This window comes from Centruroides sculpturatus, unplaced genomic scaffold (genome assembly GCF_000671375.1).
Source record: "Centruroides sculpturatus isolate CEXI.00-Female unplaced genomic scaffold, Cexi_2.0 scaffold636, whole genome shotgun sequence".
NCBI classification, from domain to species: domain Eukaryota; kingdom Metazoa; phylum Arthropoda; class Arachnida; order Scorpiones; family Buthidae; genus Centruroides; species Centruroides sculpturatus.
In genome coordinates this window covers 8,574-30,867 of record NW_019384931.1, presented here as the reverse complement: position 1 = coordinate 30,867, position 22,294 = coordinate 8,574, and the positions used below count along the sequence as shown (strand labels likewise).

The following is a 22,294-nucleotide window of genomic DNA, read 5'->3' as shown; positions in this document are numbered from 1 at the left end:
GGTATCGGGTCCTCTTTTAGTATAATCGACTTGGATTGTTCAAGAAATTCATTGGCTCTTGACAAGAAATCCTGGTTTTTACATAGCACAAATCTTTTATCTTTATCAACAACTAACAGATTTAGATGATTGCTTCCAAGAAATAGTTTCACCGTCTGAGCAGTTTGTATGTTCGACTTGTTGGGTTTTGAATGTTGTTGTGATGCTCTGCTGGATATTGCACAAAGTTTCAATTTATTTTGCAATCCTGGACAGCCGATGTTCTTTATAGCTGCCATGGTGGGAGGAATTAGTTGTGAATAATCCAACCTTGGAATGGGTATATGTTTCAGCCCACGTGATAATACGAGGTGTGTTCGGAAAGTAAGTACCATTTCATTCTATTGCCACCGCAGCGATAGTATCGCAGTTCAATGCTTGTGCACGTGTCTCTGTTGATTGCCAGTCAAGTGACGCCATTAGAGCCAGATTGTGTTGTTTTTCCACATGTTAATGAGCGTTCAAAATGTTTTAGACAATCGCTGATCCCGCCGACTGTGAAGTGCATTCTGTAATACGATTTTTGAACGCAAAGAATGTTAAGCCAGTTAAAATTTATCGTCAACTTGTAGAGATTTATGGTGAAAATGTAATGAGTGATGGAATGGTGAGAAAGTGGGTTCGACAATTCAATGCTGGACGCACCAATGTTCACGACGAAGCACAGAGTGGCCGGCCTTCTGTTGTCAATGATGGTTTGGTTGCAAAAGTGAATGAGAAAATTCTTGAAAACGGGTTGTTCACAATAAGATTGCTTTGTGATGAGTTTCCACAAATTTCAAAAACTGTTTTGCATGAGATTGTCACAAATCGCTTAAATTATCACAAATTGTGTTCCCGTTGGGTTCCCAAAATGCTTACGGATGTCCACAAAACGAAGCGACTTGGAAGTGTTTTGACATTTCTTACTCGATACAGTGAAGAGGGTAAAGATTTCCTAAACAAAATTGTTACTGGTGATGAAACTTGGGTTTGTCATGTCACTCCAGAATCAAAACAACAGTCAATGGAGTGGAGGCACTCATGGTCCCCCACAAGACACAAATTCAAAACAATGTTGTCAGCATGAAAAATCATGTGCACTGTGTTCTGGGACAGACAGGGCATTCTGCTTGTTGAGTTCCTTCCCAGGGGTGAAACCATCAATGCGGAATGATACTGTGAAACATTGCGAAAACTTTGCCGTGCAATTCAAAACAAAAGACATGGAAATCTCAGTAAAGGCATTGTGTTGCTTCACGACAATGCACGTCCTCATACTGCTAGTGTCACTCAAAACCTTATTCAACAATTCAGTTGGGAGCAGTTCGATTACCTGCTGTACAGCCCCGACCTCGCACCTGCAGACTACCATTTATTCTTGAACTTGAAGCGTGATTTTGGAGGGAGGTGCTTTGTCAGCGATGAACACGCAACAACCAATGTTCAGCAGTGGCTGTCTTCACTGGTGGCATCTTTCTTTGAAGAGGATATAGACAAGTTGGTTTCTTGATATGACAAATGTCTGAACAATGGTGGTAACTATGTAGAAAAATAGTTTCCGACATGCCCTTTCATGTAAAAATAAATTTTGTTTTGAAAAAAGATTTTTTATGTGAGTTTTTCCAAAACGGTACTTACTTTCCGGATATGCCTCGTATTTGATGAACAGTTTCTGGTACCTTTGCATTTGCGAAGTTGTATGGAATCTCTGTAGTTCTGCTTTGTTTATGGCAGGATGTTTTTTGTAACCAAGAAAACTTGTTGTTCAAGTTTCTCCTGATTTCATATGCTTTTTTGTTAGCTATAATTCTTATCTTATCCAGTTGTTGGTATAGAGTTTCTGGATTTCACTGCTTAGCGAAGAATTGGTGGGCTACATACATTTTGTCTTTTTCTGATGTTGTTTTGCATTTACTTTTAATTAGTTTTGCTAGGAGACTTCGTTCCATTCGAGGCAATAGGGTTTGAACGTCTATTGGAAACGACTCGTATTTAAAAGCGATGCACTTGGGGATGAGTCCGTTTTTACAACACTTTAACATGATATAATAAGTTTGCACTTCATGCCGACGTATACTATTATTAGAACACTTACGTGCAGTGGTGTTACAGGAGTACTCCTGTAACACCACTGCATGTAAGTGTTCTAATAATAGTATACGTCGGCGTGAAGTGCAAACTTATTATATCATGGAAAATAATAGAAAGCACTTCTTTTCTTTGCTAAAAACTAGAATCGCATGGTTAAAGCCTCAAGCACAATTATGGTTTTTATTAAAATGTCGGAAAATCAACCTTATTCCAAAATGCATAGCGCTCAAATATAATTCTTTCCCGAAAGAAGTACACACCAAATTGCCTCAAATTGAACGTAAACTTCTAGCAAGATTAATAAAAAGCAAACGTAAAGCAACAGTAGATAAAGAAAAGCAATTGTACCTGGCCCATATATGTTTTGGAAAACTGTGTGATGCAAACATTTTATACCAACAATTAGATAAAATTAGGAATATAGCCAACAAAAAAGCTTGCCAAATTAGGAAGAACCTCAACAAAAAGTTCCAATGGTTACGCTCAACTACTCACAGAAGACAACAACAAACTACGGAAGTTCCTTAACACAATCTTACTGATATTAAGGTACCGGAAAATATCCACCAAATTCTAATAAAGGGGCCAAAGTTTATACCTACTCCTAACCAAAATTAATCACAACTGATACCTCCTATTATCGCGGCCATAAAGAGCACAAAAAGTCTAGACTTGCAACCTAAATTAGACCTTTCTATGTTGTCTGCTATAGCACCGATGCATTCACCTAAAACCATAAGGGCAAATATGAAAACTCCAAAAATGGTAAAATCTTTTCTTGAATCAAACTTTACTCCTGTAACGCCACTGCACGTAAGTGTTCTAATAATAACACTTTAACAAAAACCAAAGTTGAGCTTTTTGCTTCAACCACAATGTTCTGGTATTCAACAATATAAAGAAGTGTTTTCTAGTGGTTTTCATTGATTGTTTCTTAATGATGTTGATATCTTTTTTTTGAAACAATAGCTGATTTTGATGTGAGGGAATACTCTGCTGGAAATGAAAATTGTGTTAAACGTTCTGTAATTCGATGTGATGTAATCCCAGTTCTTAATTTTGCTGCAATACTAATCTTTGTGGTTTCATTTATTGGAATATGTGCAATAGTTTTCTTGTGTGAATAATGTTTTCTGCAAAATTTCGCTGCCACCTGGCCTGTCTGAATATCCTCATCCACTGCAATATAAGCAGTACATTTCATATTCAACTTGGTTGTGCCTTGTAATTTCAATATTCTTTTTCTGTCAATGTTTTCAACTTTTGGCTTATTGTTGCTGTATGGCTGCATATGTAGTAATGATGCTTTATATTTCTTATGGTTTTTGAACCACATATTAAAATGAAATGTGAATTTGAATCCATTTCCATTTTCAAATCAGCAAAGTCTTGAAAAGAACCAAAATTTAGCTCTATTATGTCAATGGTTACATTATGGTATAATCTCAAATGATTAAGAAGTTGCTGATTTCTATTACAGTTGAAACTGCAGACATTTACAATTATAAAGTTTAAAATCTATTTCCTATTAATATTTGATACTGACTATCAAAAAAATTAATTAATTGGGTGTATATGTGTTAAGAATATTCTTTCTATTAGTTTGTCCACAGAGATTAAATAGTCGTATCGTAGATGATTTCAATTTTAATTTAACTTCCTGTAATAGAAATAGCATATAGAAATTTATAATAGGAAATTAGAATAAGGAATTATTTATATATCTAAAGAAATTATCCAAATACCGGATTGTCATAAATCTATAAAAATATACAGTTATAATAATTTGGTGTAAAAAGCTGCTATTTACATTTCACTTCACAGGCGACATTTCACTTTCAATGACATTTCCTTTATTCTTTCACTTTCCCGCCAAGACAAAAAAAAATGCATGTACCGTCTGCATAATGAATGCGACCAATAGGAGCACAACAGTATCTCGGGCTCTAAGCGCTTGTATATTTTCTCACCTTTTAGAAAACTTTGTGTATGCACATTTCTTTCTCTAGTCATCCCTTCTCTATTATTTTAAAATAGTTTATGCACGAGCATTAGGGACTTGCACTAATCATCTGTAAATACGATAAAAATATATCCATTAATTTATATTACATATTTTTTGAAATATGTAAATTAGAATATGTACAGAGGTAACAGATTCTTTGTCATCAACTACCTTTCTACTCTCAACAGAGAATAGAAGCTCTGATTTTGGTGATTATAAGAGAGTGAATTTTTGTTGTTGTGAAACATTTGTCACATTTAAAGTGTGGTTTTAGCAGAGCCGGCCCTACTATAGGGCGAACGGAGCAGTCGCTCCAGGCACTAAGTCCTAGGAGGTGCCTCAGTGGTATAGAAAATTAAAGGGTTTATTATTAGGGGCAACCAAGGGGGCGCCATAATGGGATCTCGCTCCATCCTAAAACTTGCCTCGGGCCGGCACTGGGTTTTAGATGTCATGTTCTGAATAATTTGCATTATTCAAAAAAATGTATTTAATTAAATCAGATTTTCTAAAATTTTTCTAGACAGGTCAATATTTTTCACTGTTGTTATAAATTTTAAACTATTTCTATTAAATTGCATTCATTAAAATGCTTAATATTAATATAATTAAATATTAAAATTTTTTCAGAGAACAATGGATAGGAAACGTGCTCGCAGTCCCACAAACACTAAGGATGATGATGATAACCAGAAAGATAAAAAGCCCAAGACCATAGAAGATATTTTTACTAAAGCTGGGGGAGCATATATCCCTCCTGCAAAATTGAGGATGATGCAGGGACAAATTTGTGATAAATCTAGGTACTAATTTTTAACAACTGAAAAATTTAATTTTCTGTAATAACTTATAACTTGTATTGCCACAGTCTAAAAACATTAGACAATGTTATAAAATTTTCTGTTTCAAATACAATGGATACATGTTAAATATGATTAGTTAGAATATATCAATATTTTTAACATCATAAAATTTTGTTCAAACTGAATATATTCTGATTGATTGCTTTGAGTAAAGATTGCCATGAACTGAAAACGTGTTTTATTTAAATATTTTGCTAGGAATAAAGCTCATATTTACCATTATATTTAAATTTACCATTGTTTTTAATAATGTATAATAAATTAAAGCAGGTATATCTTAAAATTCAGGTTTATTTTAAATAATAATTTTTTAAAAACTTCATTATATTGTTAAATAAAAATAGATTTTAATAATTGAAAATATTTATTTCTTCTATAAAATATGTATGATGTATCATTAACAGTTTGGATTGAATAGAAAGATTGATATATCAATTGACTTTTTAGTATTTCCAACATTCTGAGAAACATTCCTTATACTTTAAATTCATTGGATCGATCAGTCATTCTCAAGATCATTCTCACATTATTGTACAGTACATCAGTCAATTCTGTTCATATTTATTTTATGAAATGCAGCAGATTTCATTTTTAAGAATTGGCAGTTTATTGTAAATTTTTCACTGTTTAATATTTATTAATAATAATCTTTTATTGAACAAGTAGGTACAGTAGCTTATACTTAATTAACTGGTGAACAGTTGTCATCATTAAATTACTAGAACTCTTGCACTATTTGTTAAAATTTTACATTTCTCTTATATGATTACAAAGACTACATAAAATATTGCAGCAAAAGAAAAACTGTAGGCAAACAAAATGTTTTCTGGATTATTGAGTGGCTTATTGTAACTTGTCAGCTAACTAGACAGAAGTTTTTTAAATCAAATGTGATTTTCAACAAGTCGTTACCTCCATTTTTAAAAGGCCAGTTTCAAGATAGGAAGTTTTAAACTAAATTGCAAAATTATTATAAGTTTAAAACTACTACTTTATAATTACAGATAATACATTTTTACTAATTACAAACTGTGCCCATAAACTTTAGCACATTGAAAAGAAAAAATATTTTTATTTTAGTATTTGTTAATAATTTGTATACTTACCAGTTTAGATTATAATTTTCATATAGAACATTTTAACTATAATTTTATTTTGTATGACTATTATATTATAATATGCTTCTTATCTAGCTTGTGAGCACTATGTTGGCCTTTTTATTCCTAGACTTATTATACCATCTAATGTACTGTGTAATAATTCTACAAATGTAGAGGCCAACATAGTGCTCACAAGTATATTGTATGACTATCATATGTGAAATATATAAGTAAATAATTACAGAAAAATATGTATTAATACAAGTTGTTATTTTTTTTTTCTTTAGTGAGAGTTATCAGAAGATAGCCTGGGAAGCTTTGAAGAAAAGTATAAATGGTTTCATCAACAAAGTAAATGTTTCAAATTTGAAAGTTATTATAACTGAATTATTCAAAGAAAATCTGGTTAGAGGAAGGTATGATAATTATTTTTGTAATATCTAATTATCATTAGTAGCTATAATCTTAGATTTAGGATATGCATTTTGATACTGATTCACAGGATGTGATTATAAACAAATTAAAAATAATAACCTAAATATATGTTTGTTAATAAAATAAAAAATTAACAGCTTACAAGATTTTGCCAGTTTTTAAATTTGTTTTAATTTATACTGTTAGTTATAAAACAATAATCAAAATTATACACTGAATCAATCTTCATTAAGGATTTTGCATAATTTAAAAATATTATTAATTTAAGATGCATTTATAATAGTATGTGGAAAAAGTGTTCTATATAAAATCAGATGGAAGTTGTAAATTTCATAAAAGTTTGATTTATAGACATTTAAATATATTCTATAAGAATATTCAATAATTTATTTGTAATTAACATTAAGCTGCTTAAAATTTCATACAGTGATATTTAAAGAAAGTAAACTTATTTTATTATAGAGAGGATTATTTTAAAATTTTTAATATGTTATTTCAGATCTGTAATGAACTATATACAGGGTTCCTACACACCTGGAAAGTCAGAAATTTTCATTAGTATTCAGAAAATTTCGTGGAAAGTCAGGGAATTTGACAAAAATTGTTAAAAACCTGGAAAAGTTGGGGAATTTGCCTCTTTGGCTGCCTTGTTGATATTTTTTGCTCACAATAAGGCAGACCATCTGCAGGCAGCGAGAAGTAATGTGGTAGGTACAATGCAACTTATGGAAAGGCATGCAGAATATTTTCAGGACCCAAAATTTCCCCAAAAATTATTGCACACAAACTTAAATCATAATTTATGAACCAATTAATAATTATTATTACATAGTTTGGAAAATTAAAATTAAATCATACATATAAGCAATACTAAGCTGATAAGTTAACATAAATATTTTAGATTAGAAGAATGCTTTAATTTAAGCACATGTTTTCATCATCCTAGGATAGCATATACAATTATAAACTTGATGCAATATGTTGATTAATAGGAATAAAATTGAATTCAGTACCATATTATTGTTTTTATTCTTAGTACATAAATTATTGTTTTTATTCTTAGTACAGACAGTAATAAATAGACTTTTTGACATCCAAAAATACAAAATTTCTTTATAATGATGATCTCAAAATGAATTTTTATGTCAAGGCTCAAAAATTTCAGTTAAGTATGAACTCCAAGTGATAAACATTAAAAAATATTGTAAAAGAAAATTTTCATATTATTGGAATTAGTCTTTTCCCACCATAACCGTTTTCTCTAACTTCTAGAACACTTCTTTACATTATTTAAGTTAAATTATTTTAACTGAAGGTAATAAGAAAAATTACATACGTTTACAATTTAAATAATTTCATTAAAACATTATAATTTTTTGAAATTACTTAAAATTTTGAAATAACACAAGTTGGATCTGAGACATGGTTGTTATTACTGGTTTCCTTATGTGCTTAGTCTCATCAATGTCTTAGTGCAGTGGTGGCCAACAGTTTTTGCCCCCGGGCTGAATTGGAAAGAGAATTTTCTTCACGGGCCGAACCAGAGGCTGCCCTAGGAAGATTTTGAGGTGGTGCGAGATCTCATTGTGGTGTCACCCTGTAGAGACTAAATTGTATATAGAGATTACAGATACATTTTTCACATTATCATGCTTTATCAACGTTCTATGCTGTACTTAAGAGATTTGTAATGGAGGGTTAACTCTAACTGGACAGCGAGTTGTTGGCCTTTTTTTTTTTTTTTAGGCGTTAGAATTTTCACCAATCTATTCTGACTTAAGTAGCTAATATTGAAAGATTAATTGCAGGCCACATAAATCCATTACACAGGCCACATCTGGCCCACGGGCCATATGTTGGCCATGCCTGTCTTAGTGGATAAAGTTTTTCAGGTTTTCTTCACAAATCTAACACCTAAAGAGTTAGTTTCCTGTAGAAAGCCTTTCTGGAGGCATTCCTCCTTGCAAGATTTCCAGGTGTTGCATTGCCTTCTTCCAGAAAGCTATCCATTCTGAGATACTTAATTGATTTCTTTATTTGACATCTTTGAAAGCATCATTCAAAATCACTTAAAATTTTTGAACAGTGTGTAGTGCTGAATAGTAGAAATTTTCATGTGCAANATTTTAACTAAAGTTAATAAGAAAAACTACATACATTTACAATTTAAATAATTTCATTAAAACATTATAATTTTTTTGAAATTATTTAAAATTTTGAAATAACAGAAGTTGGATCTGTGCCATGGTATTTAATACTGGTTTCCTTATGTGCTTAGCCCCATCAATGTCTTAGTGGATAAAACACTGGTAGTTGGTTGCTGGTTTGCATCTCACCAATGGGCTGGCCACATGAAGTTTTTCAAGTTTTCTTCACAAATCTAAGACCTAAAGAGTTAGTTTCCTGTAGAAAGCCTTTCTGGAGGCATTCCTCCTTGCAAGATTTCCAGGTGTTGCATTGCCTTCTTCCATAAATCTATCCATTCTGAGATACTTAACTGATTTCTTTATTTGACATCTTTGAAAGCATCATTCAAAATCACTTAAAATTTTTGAACAATGTGTAGTGCTAAATAGTAGAAATTTTCATGTGCAAATGGTTGAGGTAATTTCGGGTAGAGTGCATTGTAAAATGCCAGGGAATCAAACTAAGTTCCAAATATAATATATTGCAATATCAATTGTCATTTGTAAATTTTCACACAGCTGTATTAATTATGCAGTATAGTGGGTGATCGGTTAACAAACATAATCCCTTTCAAGACTTTGTTCTCTATCTGAATTGTTCGTTAACTGATTATCTATTTACCATAGGTTTTTATGGGAATTTAATTAATTCGTTCTGAAGACCCTCAAATATAAAAAATATATAATTCCTTACTATGTTTATTTATATGCAATAATAAAAATACATACATACACAGTCTTGCAATTTTATTAGTCATGTTTTTTCCGTTTGAAAGGGTTAAAGAATCTGTCCAATGTCGATTGCTTTTCTCTCTACTTCAGGATTTTTCAGAAGTAATTAATAGCATTGCAATTGTAGAAATCCCCAAGCCTCAACCTAGTTTGGATGCCATTCTAAGACCATTGTTCTGACATCCTCCCACTTCTTCAAAAGATCTTTAATAACAGATATCAGCATTAATCCTCTTTTTCAGAAGAAAACATATGTCGCCGAGTTTCTTGGTGTTCTTCATTCAAGAGTTCTTGGCATTTTTCTGTCGTCAGATCTGTTTCAGGTTCCATTATGAACTCTTCAGTGTTCTTTATTTCTCAGATGTGATTTTTGTTACTTCTTTAGCTGCTTGAGTCTTCTTGATTATACAGTACCTTTCTTAGATAAGATTGAACTGTGGTCTGCTGTAGACCTGTTCAAGCCATACTGCCCAGCAACGTCAGATATCTTCTGTCCACACTCTACCTTTGCTATTATACACTCATCTTTCAAAAATAAAAACTGACGCAAAACTTAATGATTGCTCGTCTGACAGTCTCACAAATACTATAAAAGAATTGTTTCTGTCAGAAAAATAAAAAAACTGGAATTACAAGGGAGAGTTTCAAAGTTCAGAGGAATACTATCTGATTAGTATATACCGGGTTGAACGTCGATGTCAACATCTTCCATGCTCTGAACAGTTTCGAATTGTTGCCTGAAGACAAAAGAAGACCAATTGGTATTCATTATTTTACATCACTACTTCTTGTGGTTGTTTTGTGAGGTGTTCATTGTCCGAACATAAAAATCTTTTGCGAGAGTGTTTGTTATCCAATTTGTTCGTTAACTGATCACCCACTGTATTATGAATTTTAGAGAAAAGTCTGTAATACTCTTAATAATTTAACATTGGTTAAAATTTTTTTGAATATTTTAATTCTACAAATCTCTCACAATTATCATTTACACTCTCTTTGAGAGCAGATGTTAATGAACTGATTTTAAAAAAAGTGATGATAAAGTACAAAAAGTGATAAATAATTTTTGATTTTTTTTCCCAGTTTATTAATATTTTATAAAGTTCAAGAAATTTATTAAGAGGCACATTTAATTAATGTATACTTTTGTACATGGATTATACAGGATTTGTTAATGAATAATAAATAATGGCTTTTTATTTTTTTAAAGCAACATAGATTTATGGTTGTGGATTAATAACAGGATGAACTATTTCAATTTAATAAAACATTTTAATTTTAATTATTCGGCAATTATAAAAATTATGTAACTGTTAATTAGAAAAAATAACTAATTACAAAAGTCAAAGAAGTAATAGCATATTTGCATAGTTAATCATATGCTATTTTATTTCATCAATGTGCTATATTGTAAGGGATGTGAGGATTGGGGAATTTCTACAAAGTTGGTCAGGGAAAATCATGGAATTTAAAACAAAAATTTGAGTAGGAACCCTGTATATGGTGACAAGTTTTCCATGAAAATTAAAACAGATTTCATAAGTTAATAATTTGTATTATAGTACAATTTGTTATTTGATCAAGATTAAAAGAATTTTAGATTGTATATAATGATTTGAATTTTACATATTTTTGTGATAATTAATATTGTTAAACTTGAATTTATAATTTAATGGTGTTTTGCTTAATTATTGAAAATAGTTGCAATGAATATGTCCATTAATTTTTTTTAAAGTCACTGTTACACACAAATTAAGAATAAAAAGATTTTTTTTTTGCATTTTTTTCTAACAATTTTTATAGAATTACAAATGATGATCCAAAATTGAGTTACTGGCACTTACTACAGGACAAAATGATGACAAACCAGTATAATAAAATAAGTGCTGAGAAAGTAAACCAGCAATAAAATATAATTGTTAAATGTTTGTTATGCTTCCAGGTAGTAATCAATAACATTTGAAAAACTATGTGTTTTCAATAAAAAGTTCTGTAATGAAATTTACTGTATTAATGTAAAATGTTGAAAACAAAAATAATTGTTTCTAACTACAAAACTTCTTATATACTTTCTTCTTAGTAGTATTATTATTTCCTTTTTTTTTTGTATTATTTGTTCCTTTTTTATTTTATTTGTGTAAATTTACTTCATTATGGTATTTTATGCAGTATTTGATTTTAATTTTAGAGGTGTCTTAGTTCGTTCACTGATGCAAGCCCAAGCTGTATCACCAACATTTACTCACGTTTATGCAGCTGTGGCTGCTGTTATAAATACAAAGGTGTGTTTTTATTGCTATGTCTATTAAAATTAGTCTGTATATCAAATGTACAAATTTATCTCTTTATAGTTTCCTCAAATATGTGAACTATTATTGAGAAGATTAATAATTCAATTTAGAAAAGGTTATCGAAGAAATGATAAGTTAGCTTGTGTTTCATCTACCCGTTTCATTGCTCATTTAGTTAACCAACAAGTGGTAAGTAACATTTATTTTGTGTTTTAATATTTTAAAGTTATTAATAATTAAATAAACTTTTCTGAATTTGGAGAATTAATATAGTTCATGTTTGCATGATGCTAGGATTTTTAACCTCCTAGAAAATCTTTGTCTGCAAATGCAAAGTTCAGTTTTTCTATTTTTAATGAAATTTTTTTTGTTCAGTAAATTACAAGCAGACTGAGGTACTTTTGTTTCAATGTATGTAGCATTGTGCAATGGAATGAACAGCCAGTTTAAATAGTATTGAATGTCAGCTTGTTGAATAACAAATGTAATTGAAATATTTAATTTTTTAGTAGATACATATATAAAAACTTTTCCTTCTGTACTTGAACTTTCTAAGGAAAACCATCTGCTGGACGAACTAGGGTAACAAATGTAACTTGATGGCTTTTGTAAACTTTTCTGCAAAACTAGGACTATTGTAAAGGCAGTTCCTCTCAAATAAATAATAGTATATCATGGAATCATATATATATATATGAGATCATGTGACTTCTGGTCACAGTCTGATATGAAGATTTGACCAAAGATGCTATACCAGGGGTGGCCAACAGTTTTTGCCTTCAGGCCGGATTGGAAAGAAAACTTTTTCCACGGGCCTAACCAGAGGCTGCCCTAGGAAGATTTTGAGGTGGTGCGAGATCTCATTGTGGTGTCACTCTATAGAGACTGAACTGTAGATAGACATTGCAGATACATTTTTCACTTTATCAACACTCTCTACGATGTACTTAAGAGATTTGTAATGGAGGGTTAACTCTAAATGCACAGTGAGTTGTTGCCCCTTTTTTTCTTTTAGTCATCAGAATTTTTCATTGAGCTATTCGGACTTGAGTAGCTAATATTGAAAGATTGATTGTGGGCCACATAAATTCATTAGACAGGCCGGGTCTGGCCTGCGGGCCATATGTTGGCCATGCCTGTGCTATACCTAAATGGTGTAAGTTGGAAAGGATCACATATGTAGACATATGTCTTGAGTGAAGAAAGTGTTATATACTACCATTTATTTGAGAGGAATTTCCTTTACAGTAGTTCTAGTTTTGCAGAAAACTTTATAAAATCCATCAAGTTACATTTGTTACTCTAGTTTGTTCAGTGGTTTTCTTTAGAAAGTTCAAGCACGGAAGGGGAATTCTGGAACCTGTGGTGTGGTGTGTGAATTATCAAGTCCAAATGAATGTGCATAAACAAAAGTAGAATCTGTTTAAAGAAGGTGGCTGCTATCATGTATACAGCATGAAATTGCATTAATCAGGAGATATAAGGCAATTATAAGAATACCTACCAGATTCAGTCAACTGAGAAGGAAGTGTCCCTTGTCCTTGGGGTACTGGATTTTATAGATTTAGTTTCCTGATCAAATATTCTGATTTGTCTTGATTGATCTTCCTTGCAATTCAATTGGTCTTTCACTTGTTTTGAAATGTAATTAGAGACAGTCTCAATCACAAGAAAGATTTGATATTGAGAAAAGAATACAATGCCAAATTTGATCTCAATTGGAGACAGTTGTGAATCTTATATTGTCTGATTCACAACAATTTGTCTCTTTTACAATAATTATTTGAAAGTTACTCCAAATTCTGAAGGTTAACAAATTGAATAAAAGGAATGGTTTTAAAATGTTATTGTTAGAGGAAGTTAGGATGAGTGTTCTGGTCTTCATATGCATGAAAATCTAAAATTTGGAACTGGCCAAAAAAATAAAATTGATTGATTAATTTTTACTCCTGTTTGTTTAGTTATGCATTAAGCTAATATCTAGATTTGTGTAAAATTTAAAACTTCTAAATTATAATTAAGTTTAAAAATTAAATTATGTTATGCCAAAATATGATGTTTTAATTGGTCTTTATGTATTCTTTTAGGCTCATGAAGTATTGGCACTAGAAATATTAACATTACTTTTGGAAAATCCTACTGAAGACTCATTAGAAATGTGTGTTGGCTTCTTAAAAGAATGTGGACAAAGATTAACTGAAGTATCAAAAGCTGCAGTTAATGGTAAAGCATACTTGTTACATTAAAAGTTAAATTTGTAGTAAATTTTAGTTATGTCAAAATATGATGTTTTAGTTGGTCTTTTTGTATTCTTTTAGGTTCATGAAGTATTGGCACTAGAAATATTAACATTACTTTTGGAAAATCCTACTGAAGACTCTTTAGAAATGTTTGTTGGCTTCTTAAAAGAGTGTGGACAAAGATTAACTGAAGCATCAAAAGATGCAGTTAATGGTAAAGCATACGTTACATTAAAACTTAAATTTGTAGTAAATTTTATATATATAAAATTTTAAATAGCAGTTGTTAGAAGATTGTGATAAATTTGATTTCTCTGTTTTGAATTTAAATTCTTCTAAAATTGAAGATAATTTGCATGTCAAATTTTAACCAAAGATGGAAGTTTTTAAAATGAGCAAAACTATTGAATAGTTCATTGGGCTGCAATTTGAAAAAAATTGTAGACATATAAATTTCCGCTATTGCTGTTTGTCTGTCTACTGCTTAACCTCTTTAAGTTCACTTCATTTTAATATTAATTTAATTAAACAAAAAATAGTTAAAACTGAAAAAAAAGAAAGAAATGTGTTAATTTTGAAGAGAAAGCTTCCAAGTTTATTGTCGTTTGTCTCGGCTTTGTACAAAATCTGACACCGATGAGTCAGTTTGTTTACAACTGGATGACCTTGAGAACAGCTGGTGTCGTCTTACCCGGGACATATACATAGACGTCTGAGGGGATGAACGGTCTAAAGTATGGTGAATACTAGCTGGCTGTATATTTCTAAATCTTTTTGAATATTGAATTAAATGTTTCCAAAATGCCACATGGAAGAGAGTTTAGTATGGAAGAAATTGCAAGAATATGGAAATTAAATGCAGAAGGCTGTCNCTATTGCTGTCTGTCTGTACTGCTTAACCCCTTTTTATGTTTGCTTCAATTTAATATTAATTTAATTAAATGTAAAAAATACTTAAAACTGAAAAAAAGAAAGAAATGTGTTAATTTTGAAGAGAAAGCTTCCAAGTTTATTGTCGTTTGTCTCACCTTTCCACAAAATCTGACACCAATGAGTCAGTTTGTTTACAAATGGATGACCTTGAGAACAACTGGTGTCGTCTTACCCGGGATATTTACATAGACGTCTGAGGGGATGAATGGTCTAAAGTATGGTGAATACTAGCTGGCTGTATATTTCTAAATCTTTTGCAAAAATTACATTTTTTATTGCAGTTTCTGTCCCCCCTGACTTAATTAAATGTATGCATTGTGTTGTTCCAAAAGTTTGTCCCGTTTTTTTGGAAAGAATTGAAGAAAAATTTTATTTACTAAAAATTACATTCAATCAATATAGTATGTGCCATTCTGTTCGATGACCTTTCTCTATCTCTCTGGTAGCTTCATAAGCCCATGCTCATAGAAGTTCTGAGATTTCTGGTTAAAAAACTGATCCAGGTGATTTTTCAAGTCTTCCAAGGAAGTAAAGTTTTTACCATTTAAGCCATTTTCAAGTGATCTAAATAAATGGTAGCCAGAGGATGCAAGGTCAGGAGAATATGGTGGATGGACCAAAACATCCCAATCAAGTTGTAAAAGATTTTGTCAGGTGGCCAAAGACACGTGTGGTCTAGCATTGTCTTTATGGAGCACAATGCCCTTTCTGTTGGCTAATTCAGGTTGCTTCTGGTCAATTGCTCACTTTAATTCACTTAGTTGTGAACAGTATTTCTCTGAATTAATGGTTTGGTTTTCAGGTAACAGCTGATAATAAATGATTCACTTCCAGTCCCACTAAATGCATAGCATAATCTTCTTTGGATGTAAACTGGCTTTTGTGCTGGTTGAAGGGGCATCTCCATGCTTACACCATGATCTTTTATGCTTTACCTTATTATACACCATCAAATTTTTTCTGTTAACTCATGTGGCACCCATACATTGGCCTTGCTAACCATTCCAAGTTGATGTAATTGCCTTTGACACTGTTGACTGATTGATTCCAAGAATTTATCCAATCTCTCGAGTTGTTTTATGTTGATCACTTTCAATTAGTGCCAATATTTCATTGTCATCAGCCTCAGTTGGTCGTCCAGAATGTAGTGCGTCGCTAAGATTAAAATTGTTTTCACAAAACTTTCTGAATCACTTATGGCACGTAGAATCATCAATGGTTCCCTCACCATATACAGAACATATCTTCTTTTCTGTCTGTGAAGCATTCTTGCCTTTTCAGAAATAAAAAAGTGTAATCATAATATGTCAAAAATACCCCTGATTTTCTGTCATTTTTAATTCATAATAAAATATAAAAAACACAACTAAGTAACACAACTTTATTCTCAAATACTAGCTGAGATCCCTTTTGTCAAACATCAAAATTTTACACATGTGAAGGAAATAACACCAGTGTTTCGATGCAAAGCCATCTGGTACTAAAAATGAGACAAACTTTTGCATCAACCCAATATAATAAAATCTATTAATTAAAAAAATTAAAAAAACTATTGGATGTCATTTTTGACATCAGAAAATAGCTTTAAATAACTTTACCAAAGTAAAATCCATGCGCTAGAACTTTAGAACAATGAATGTAATTTGATATTAAAAAGCCATAAAAAATAATTAATTAACTGTTAATCGCGTGTCATTAAAAGTTGATTAAAATTACGATAAAATTTTAATAAAAGTAAAGTTAAATTATGGGCAATTTATGAGTAAGTTTTGAGGAACCTTTCATTGAAGACTGTGAGCTTTGACTGCATTATTACTTAATTGTATTTGTGAATTCACTCATTCAAGAAAGAAATAGCTTCAAATAATTGTAANCCATGTTGCACATTCAAATCATATTCTATTCACTTGAAGTGGAAAACATCGCCAATAAAGAATGTATTTAGTTCTGTGGATGTTGCCTTATAACTTATAAATGCAAACATAAAAAATTAACATTACAACTGAAATTGCTTTATTAAGAGTTTAATACTAGAAAAATTCAAAGAAAAAAACTACAATATTTGTGATACAAATTACCTGAATGTTAAGTGAATGGGAAACTTCTATTGATAAGATGCTGTACTGTACATTAATCATGGAATTGTCATACACACAGTTCTTTTAAGAAATGGAAGAGAAAAGATTGCAAAACACTAAGTTATCACTATATTTAAGCTTATAATACTTTCTCAAAGTTTTATTCTGTGCTGTTATCTGTTCATAATAATTTGTCAGTTTGTCCTTTACATAGTGTTGATTATGTGGATGATAAATCGATAACTGGAAAACTTCCAGTACTATTGTAATATTAACAGTGGTAATGGTATTAACAATTTCAAGTAATGTGTGAATGAACCTGTATCATGGGTCTTATGAAACAAAAAAGAAATATATTACAGGAAATTTAACTGAAGTAGTGGATATGGATTTATGGATTTATATTAACTGAATATGGATTTATAATAGATTCTGTTTGTTCTCTTTTCTTGTTTTTTAATAGAATGGTGGGGTGTATAGAATTTGGGCTTTTTCATAGAATGGTGGGGTGTATTCTAATTTATAAAATGTTAGATTTTGTTTTATCTTTTTTCAGTTTATGCTCTTCTAGCAATTTTTCAATTACTCTGTAAGGATAATTATTTAATGGAAATGTTTGACATGTATTTTGTATTCTATTGTTTTGGTCTTCTGTGTTTGTTGTTCTGGTTTTTAAAGCTTCTTATGTAGTATTGCAATGAAAATTGCTAAATGTAAGAAATTGCACGCTGTTGCCAAGAATTTCTTGCTTCAGAAAACTGTAGAAATGTATTGCATTATAAATGGAGAGGAAGCTGCAAAGGCATTATGAACTATTCAACTGTCAAATAATACAGTTTCATGGGTTAATGTGGGAAATGATCTGTGCGTGGGACTGAGAGAGTTAGGACCAAACATGGATTATATGTGCAATTCAAAATATGTAAAAATTTTCTTTAATTTACATTTATTATGACTTCATTCAGAAGGAATGAACTCCTGATTGTACAGATATTATCCATTTTATTTGTGCAAAGTGTGTAAAGTTTATTTGATAGGTATATCTGTAGGTTTTAATAGTGAAATTGTACTTTTCTTCATATTTACACCCAAACCTTACCAGTATTATTTAATTTGTGATAAAATAAAATAAATACTGAATACAGAGCAATAAACACTTGTGCAGATGCAGGGCAGGTGCCATTGCATGTGATTCCCTATGGGGGAGGAATACTCCCAAAAGCTTCCTAAAGTTTGGGAACCACTGCTTTATATCTAAGATTAGTAATCTATGGTTTTCATCTATTTTAAATACTTTAATATTTCCTATTAAGTTATCAGTATTTTTAATACTGTTTGGCAAGTTATGTAAATTATTTAATTTAATTTTTCTAAATTATTCAATACATAAAATTTTCTATTTGCCAGGGATCTGTATGCTTCTATTTTTTGTTTCCACTCTAAAATTAAGCTTTGGTATTCTATTATTATTTTGTAATATATAATTTAGTTAATTTAAGATAATTATGTTACTTTTATACCATTTTTTAATTTTTTAAAAATTCTTTCTTATGTCTGTTCTTTTTCTTGATATTCAATAGGTTTTATCACACATTAAACTGAACGAAGATGATACTACGTCATCATCTCGCATATTTATCAAAATCCTATTTCAGGCGTTATGCGAATACATGGGATTGTTAAACTTAAACGAAAGAGTTAAAGATCCGTAAGTTTAAAATTCTGTTTTTGTTGTTACTAGAATAAATAACATAATAAGAACATTATTTAAAATTTATAACTGTTTTATTTTTAAATGCAATTTGCAGTTTTTTTTGTATATATAATGATCAAAAATTATAAATATTATAGATATACAGTATAAAAGTACTTATTATTCTAGTTGAGTGCAAGAATAATTAATATCCTTATTTTTCTTCTATAAAGTTTGTATTTTGTAAACGTTTAATTAAAATTTGCTAATTAATTTTTTTTTTTAAATACATGAAATTTAATAATAATTTTATGTATTAGAGTAATGATTTGTCATTGACTCTGAAAGTAGCAATCTGGAAAATTTATAAATAAAGAGCACTGCTAAGAAAATATAATTTTAACTTTATATGTACGACACAACATAAGAAATTATTTATGTTACATAAATAATTTCTTATGAAAATGAGTAATATTTTGATAAATTATTTTTTAAAATTTACATTAACATATTATAAAATCATTTATTAATAAGATGCCTTTTTTTTGTAATTAGGACAATGCAAGAAGCATTTGCTGGCTTATATCCAAGAGACATGTCACGAAATACAAGATTTGCCATAAATTTTTTTACATCAATTGGATTGGGGGGATTAACGTAAGTATTTGAAACTTAATTGTAATAATACTTAANTTATACCAATTACAGTAATATAGATTGAAGATAAATAGTCTAATTATGCATTACTTTAATAACAACTGTTAATTTCAATTTGTTTTATTTTTATTAGCCATATTTGATCGTTTAAGAAGCATTTTGCACGATGCAAAGGTTGATAAGAGAGTGCAATATATGATTGAAGTAATGTTTGCAATAAGAAAAGACAAGTTTAAGGTAACTGTTTCTAAATATAATAATAATTAATCATTCTAGGAACTATTTTGTAAACAGTCTGCGAAGAAATTATAAGACTTCTTGATTTTTTTTGTTTTCTCAAAACTAACAATGTGTAATGTTCAATTACTATTCTCAACAAAGTAAATACAATAAATAATCAACAGTCACTTTTTCAAAATTTGACTTTTGTAAAACTAATAACTAAAATGTGTTATGATTGCCAAACTAATTATTTTTGAATAATTAGTTTGGCAATCATAACACATTTCAGTTATTAGTTTTAAAAAAGACAAATTTTGACTGTTAATAAATTGTAAGACTACCATGAGAAGAAGGTGGAGGAATGAGAAAATTTAATATCGTCCTCTTTCATTACTCTTGTCTCATTTATAGCATATTTGAGAGAAATTGTGATGGCAAACAATGTTAACTAATTTTGTTATTGTCAGTTTGTGTTGATTCAATTTGGTTTATATTTAGCTTCTCCTACCTGTAATATGGATCTTACAAAGGTAGGATTATCCAGCAAATGCTGACTTCTAACAAGTGTTTTGGTTAAAACAAGTACAATTCCTATTCATTTTAAACTGTATCCAAGTCACAGACTGACGTTATCCAGGAACAGATGGATGAAGCAAGAAGAAACTATAAAATTGGATTTATTTATTCCATTTTGGATAAACTGAGGAGCAAATTTAGTATTTTATTTAGCCAGATATTTGGTGTTCTTACTAATGCAGATGGAAAGAACGAAAAATATTTTGTTTTTGAAATCAACTAGTCTTACAAACCATTTTGCAATAAATTGAAATGAAAAATTCGCTGATTGATTTACAGTTACTTGTAGGTTCAAATTCAAATAAAGTTAATGTAAGCTTTACTTAGGAGTAACTTTAACTACAATACAGATATTATCATTTAACAATTTAATTGGTTACATTGTGATCCTGTGACATGTTATGAAAGAGCTTTTTTCTTAAACTCACCAACGATTGCCTTGAAATATCAGGCTATAATTCTTCTACTTAAATGATTAATATAAAGTAATTTGTTACTAGAGGTAGACGTTAGGCACCATCTCTTAACTAAATTAATAATTATAATTTTTAATAAATCAATATATAATTTAGAACCTTCTGGAATAAAAGAACTGACCCAGGGCGGGGCTTGAAACAGCAACCTCTGCCATGCGGTGCACTTGCCAGTTGTGCCACCCAGACCCCGAGCAAGTCTTTGCTTCCAGAAGTATATTAATTTAGATATAACCTTACTTGGTTAAACACTGCATTGGCTTGGGATGACTCCTACGCACACGGCCTGAGAGCATCTCCACAACGGCACTCATCCAGCTATATATAAGTTTAAAAGATATAAGTTTGAAAGATATAAGAGATATAAATAATAAACATCACTAAGCCAGCTTAGTGACATTTATTATTTATATCTCTTAAACTCAATTTCTGATTTTCTCTTCCCCTTTTCACCATATAAAATAATTATTTACAGTGGTTGTTTTTCAACTGACGCATCAAATATATTTATATAAATCAGTTTTTACAAGTCTTTCAGAATTTCCTAACACAAAAATCAAAATACTCTTGTAGTATTCATTCCATTTTTGAATGTGATAAAATTTATTACTAAGTCAATGTTGTGTGATCAACAGAATTACATTTATTTTAAAATTAATATTTATTTTTATGATAGGATCATCCTGCAATAATTGAAGAATTAGACATAGTTGCTGAAGACGAACAGTTCACTCATCTGATTACTCTGGAAGATGCAGTTAATACAGAAGATATATTAAGTAAGTGGTAAAATACTTGTTTCATATTGTAGATACTAAAGAACTGAAAATAGCTAAATACTTACTTTAATGAATTTTACAGATGTTTTTAAGTTTGATCCGGAATATGAAGCTAATGAAGAAAAATATCAAGAAATTAAAAAGGGTAACTAGATTTTATAATTAAAATACATTGTAATAGAAAGAGCTCTTAAGTAATTGTGTATTTGTGTGTATATAGAAATTCTAGGTGGCGACAGTGATTTGTCAGATGATAATTCGGATGAAGAAAGTGATGAAGAGAATGAAGATGGTGATGATGAAAATGAAGGTATGAAATTAAGAACATGTACTTGTATTAACAAAATTTATTAACTTTGAATTCATAAAAAGTAATGAATTTCAGTGAAATTATTTTTATCTCTGTAGAATTCATTTTGTGTAATTAATGCATTATAAAAATTTAGTACTAAAGTTCAGATAGAAATCGTAATACATTACTAAGTTACTAGTCAAAATGAAATCTTTTCATGTGTTTGCACTAGTGATAAATTTCTGTTGATGCTATATATTTTTAGTAACATTTGATTCATCATATTTCTCACATTCACATACAAGAAGTATCATTAGTTATTAGTGATCTTTATGAACCAATTAATGCATTACTTAATAAAATTTTTCTTAGTTAAGCAGTTGTCTTTCTATTTTAGGAATGTTTTGATCAAATTATTGACTATTTATTTTCAATTAAAAATAATATATATATATATAATGTATTTTGTTCTTATACAATTACTTAAACATACAAATTTTTCTATGCAAAAACACCAAATAAGACATCAGAAACTGCTCATAAAATTTGATTAAATTGAAATTTAACCAGATTGAGCTAGTTTATGTGATTCCAATTACAGAAAAATAAAAGAGAAAGATTCAAGTT

The 22,294-nt window shown here is 30.1% G+C and overlaps 1 protein-coding gene across 2 annotated transcripts; it reads left to right on the top strand.

Moving 5' to 3' along the window:
* Positions 1 to 4,748: 4,748 nt before the first annotated feature.
* LOC111631998 (pre-mRNA-splicing factor CWC22 homolog) lies at positions 4,749 to 21,989 on the top strand. Of its 2 annotated transcripts, none has more exons than XM_023376351.1 (9): positions 4,749 to 4,920; positions 6,368 to 6,496; positions 11,622 to 11,715; positions 11,785 to 11,913; positions 14,043 to 14,178; positions 19,459 to 19,562; positions 21,273 to 21,375; positions 21,458 to 21,520; positions 21,596 to 21,989. In XM_023376351.1, exons 1-9 carry the CDS (start codon positions 4,754 to 4,756, stop codon positions 21,727 to 21,729), a joined length of 1,059 nt encoding a protein of 352 aa, XP_023232119.1. In that variant the 5' UTR covers positions 4,749 to 4,753; the 3' UTR covers positions 21,730 to 21,989. The 2 variants fall into 2 exon arrangements, with proteins under 2 accessions (XP_023232119.1, XP_023232118.1); XM_023376350.1 differs by lacking the exon at positions 14,043 to 14,178 and adding an exon at positions 13,812 to 13,947 and having other exon boundaries at positions 21,596 to 21,744.
* Positions 21,990 to 22,294: the final 305 nt, after the last annotated feature.

Excerpts from the sequence above, each read along its gene's own strand:
- LOC111631998 (XM_023376351.1), top strand. The coding sequence starts at position 4,754 with ATGGATAGGAAACGTGCTCGCAGTCCCACAAACACTAAGGATGATGAT. Across the intron at positions 4,921-6,367 it reads CAAATTTGTGATAAATCTAG|TGAGAGTTATCAGAAGATAG; the intron begins GTACTAATTTTT and ends TTTTTTCTTTAG. Across the intron at positions 21,521-21,595 it reads ATATCAAGAAATTAAAAAGG|AAATTCTAGGTGGCGACAGT; the intron begins GTAACTAGATTT and ends GTGTGTATATAG.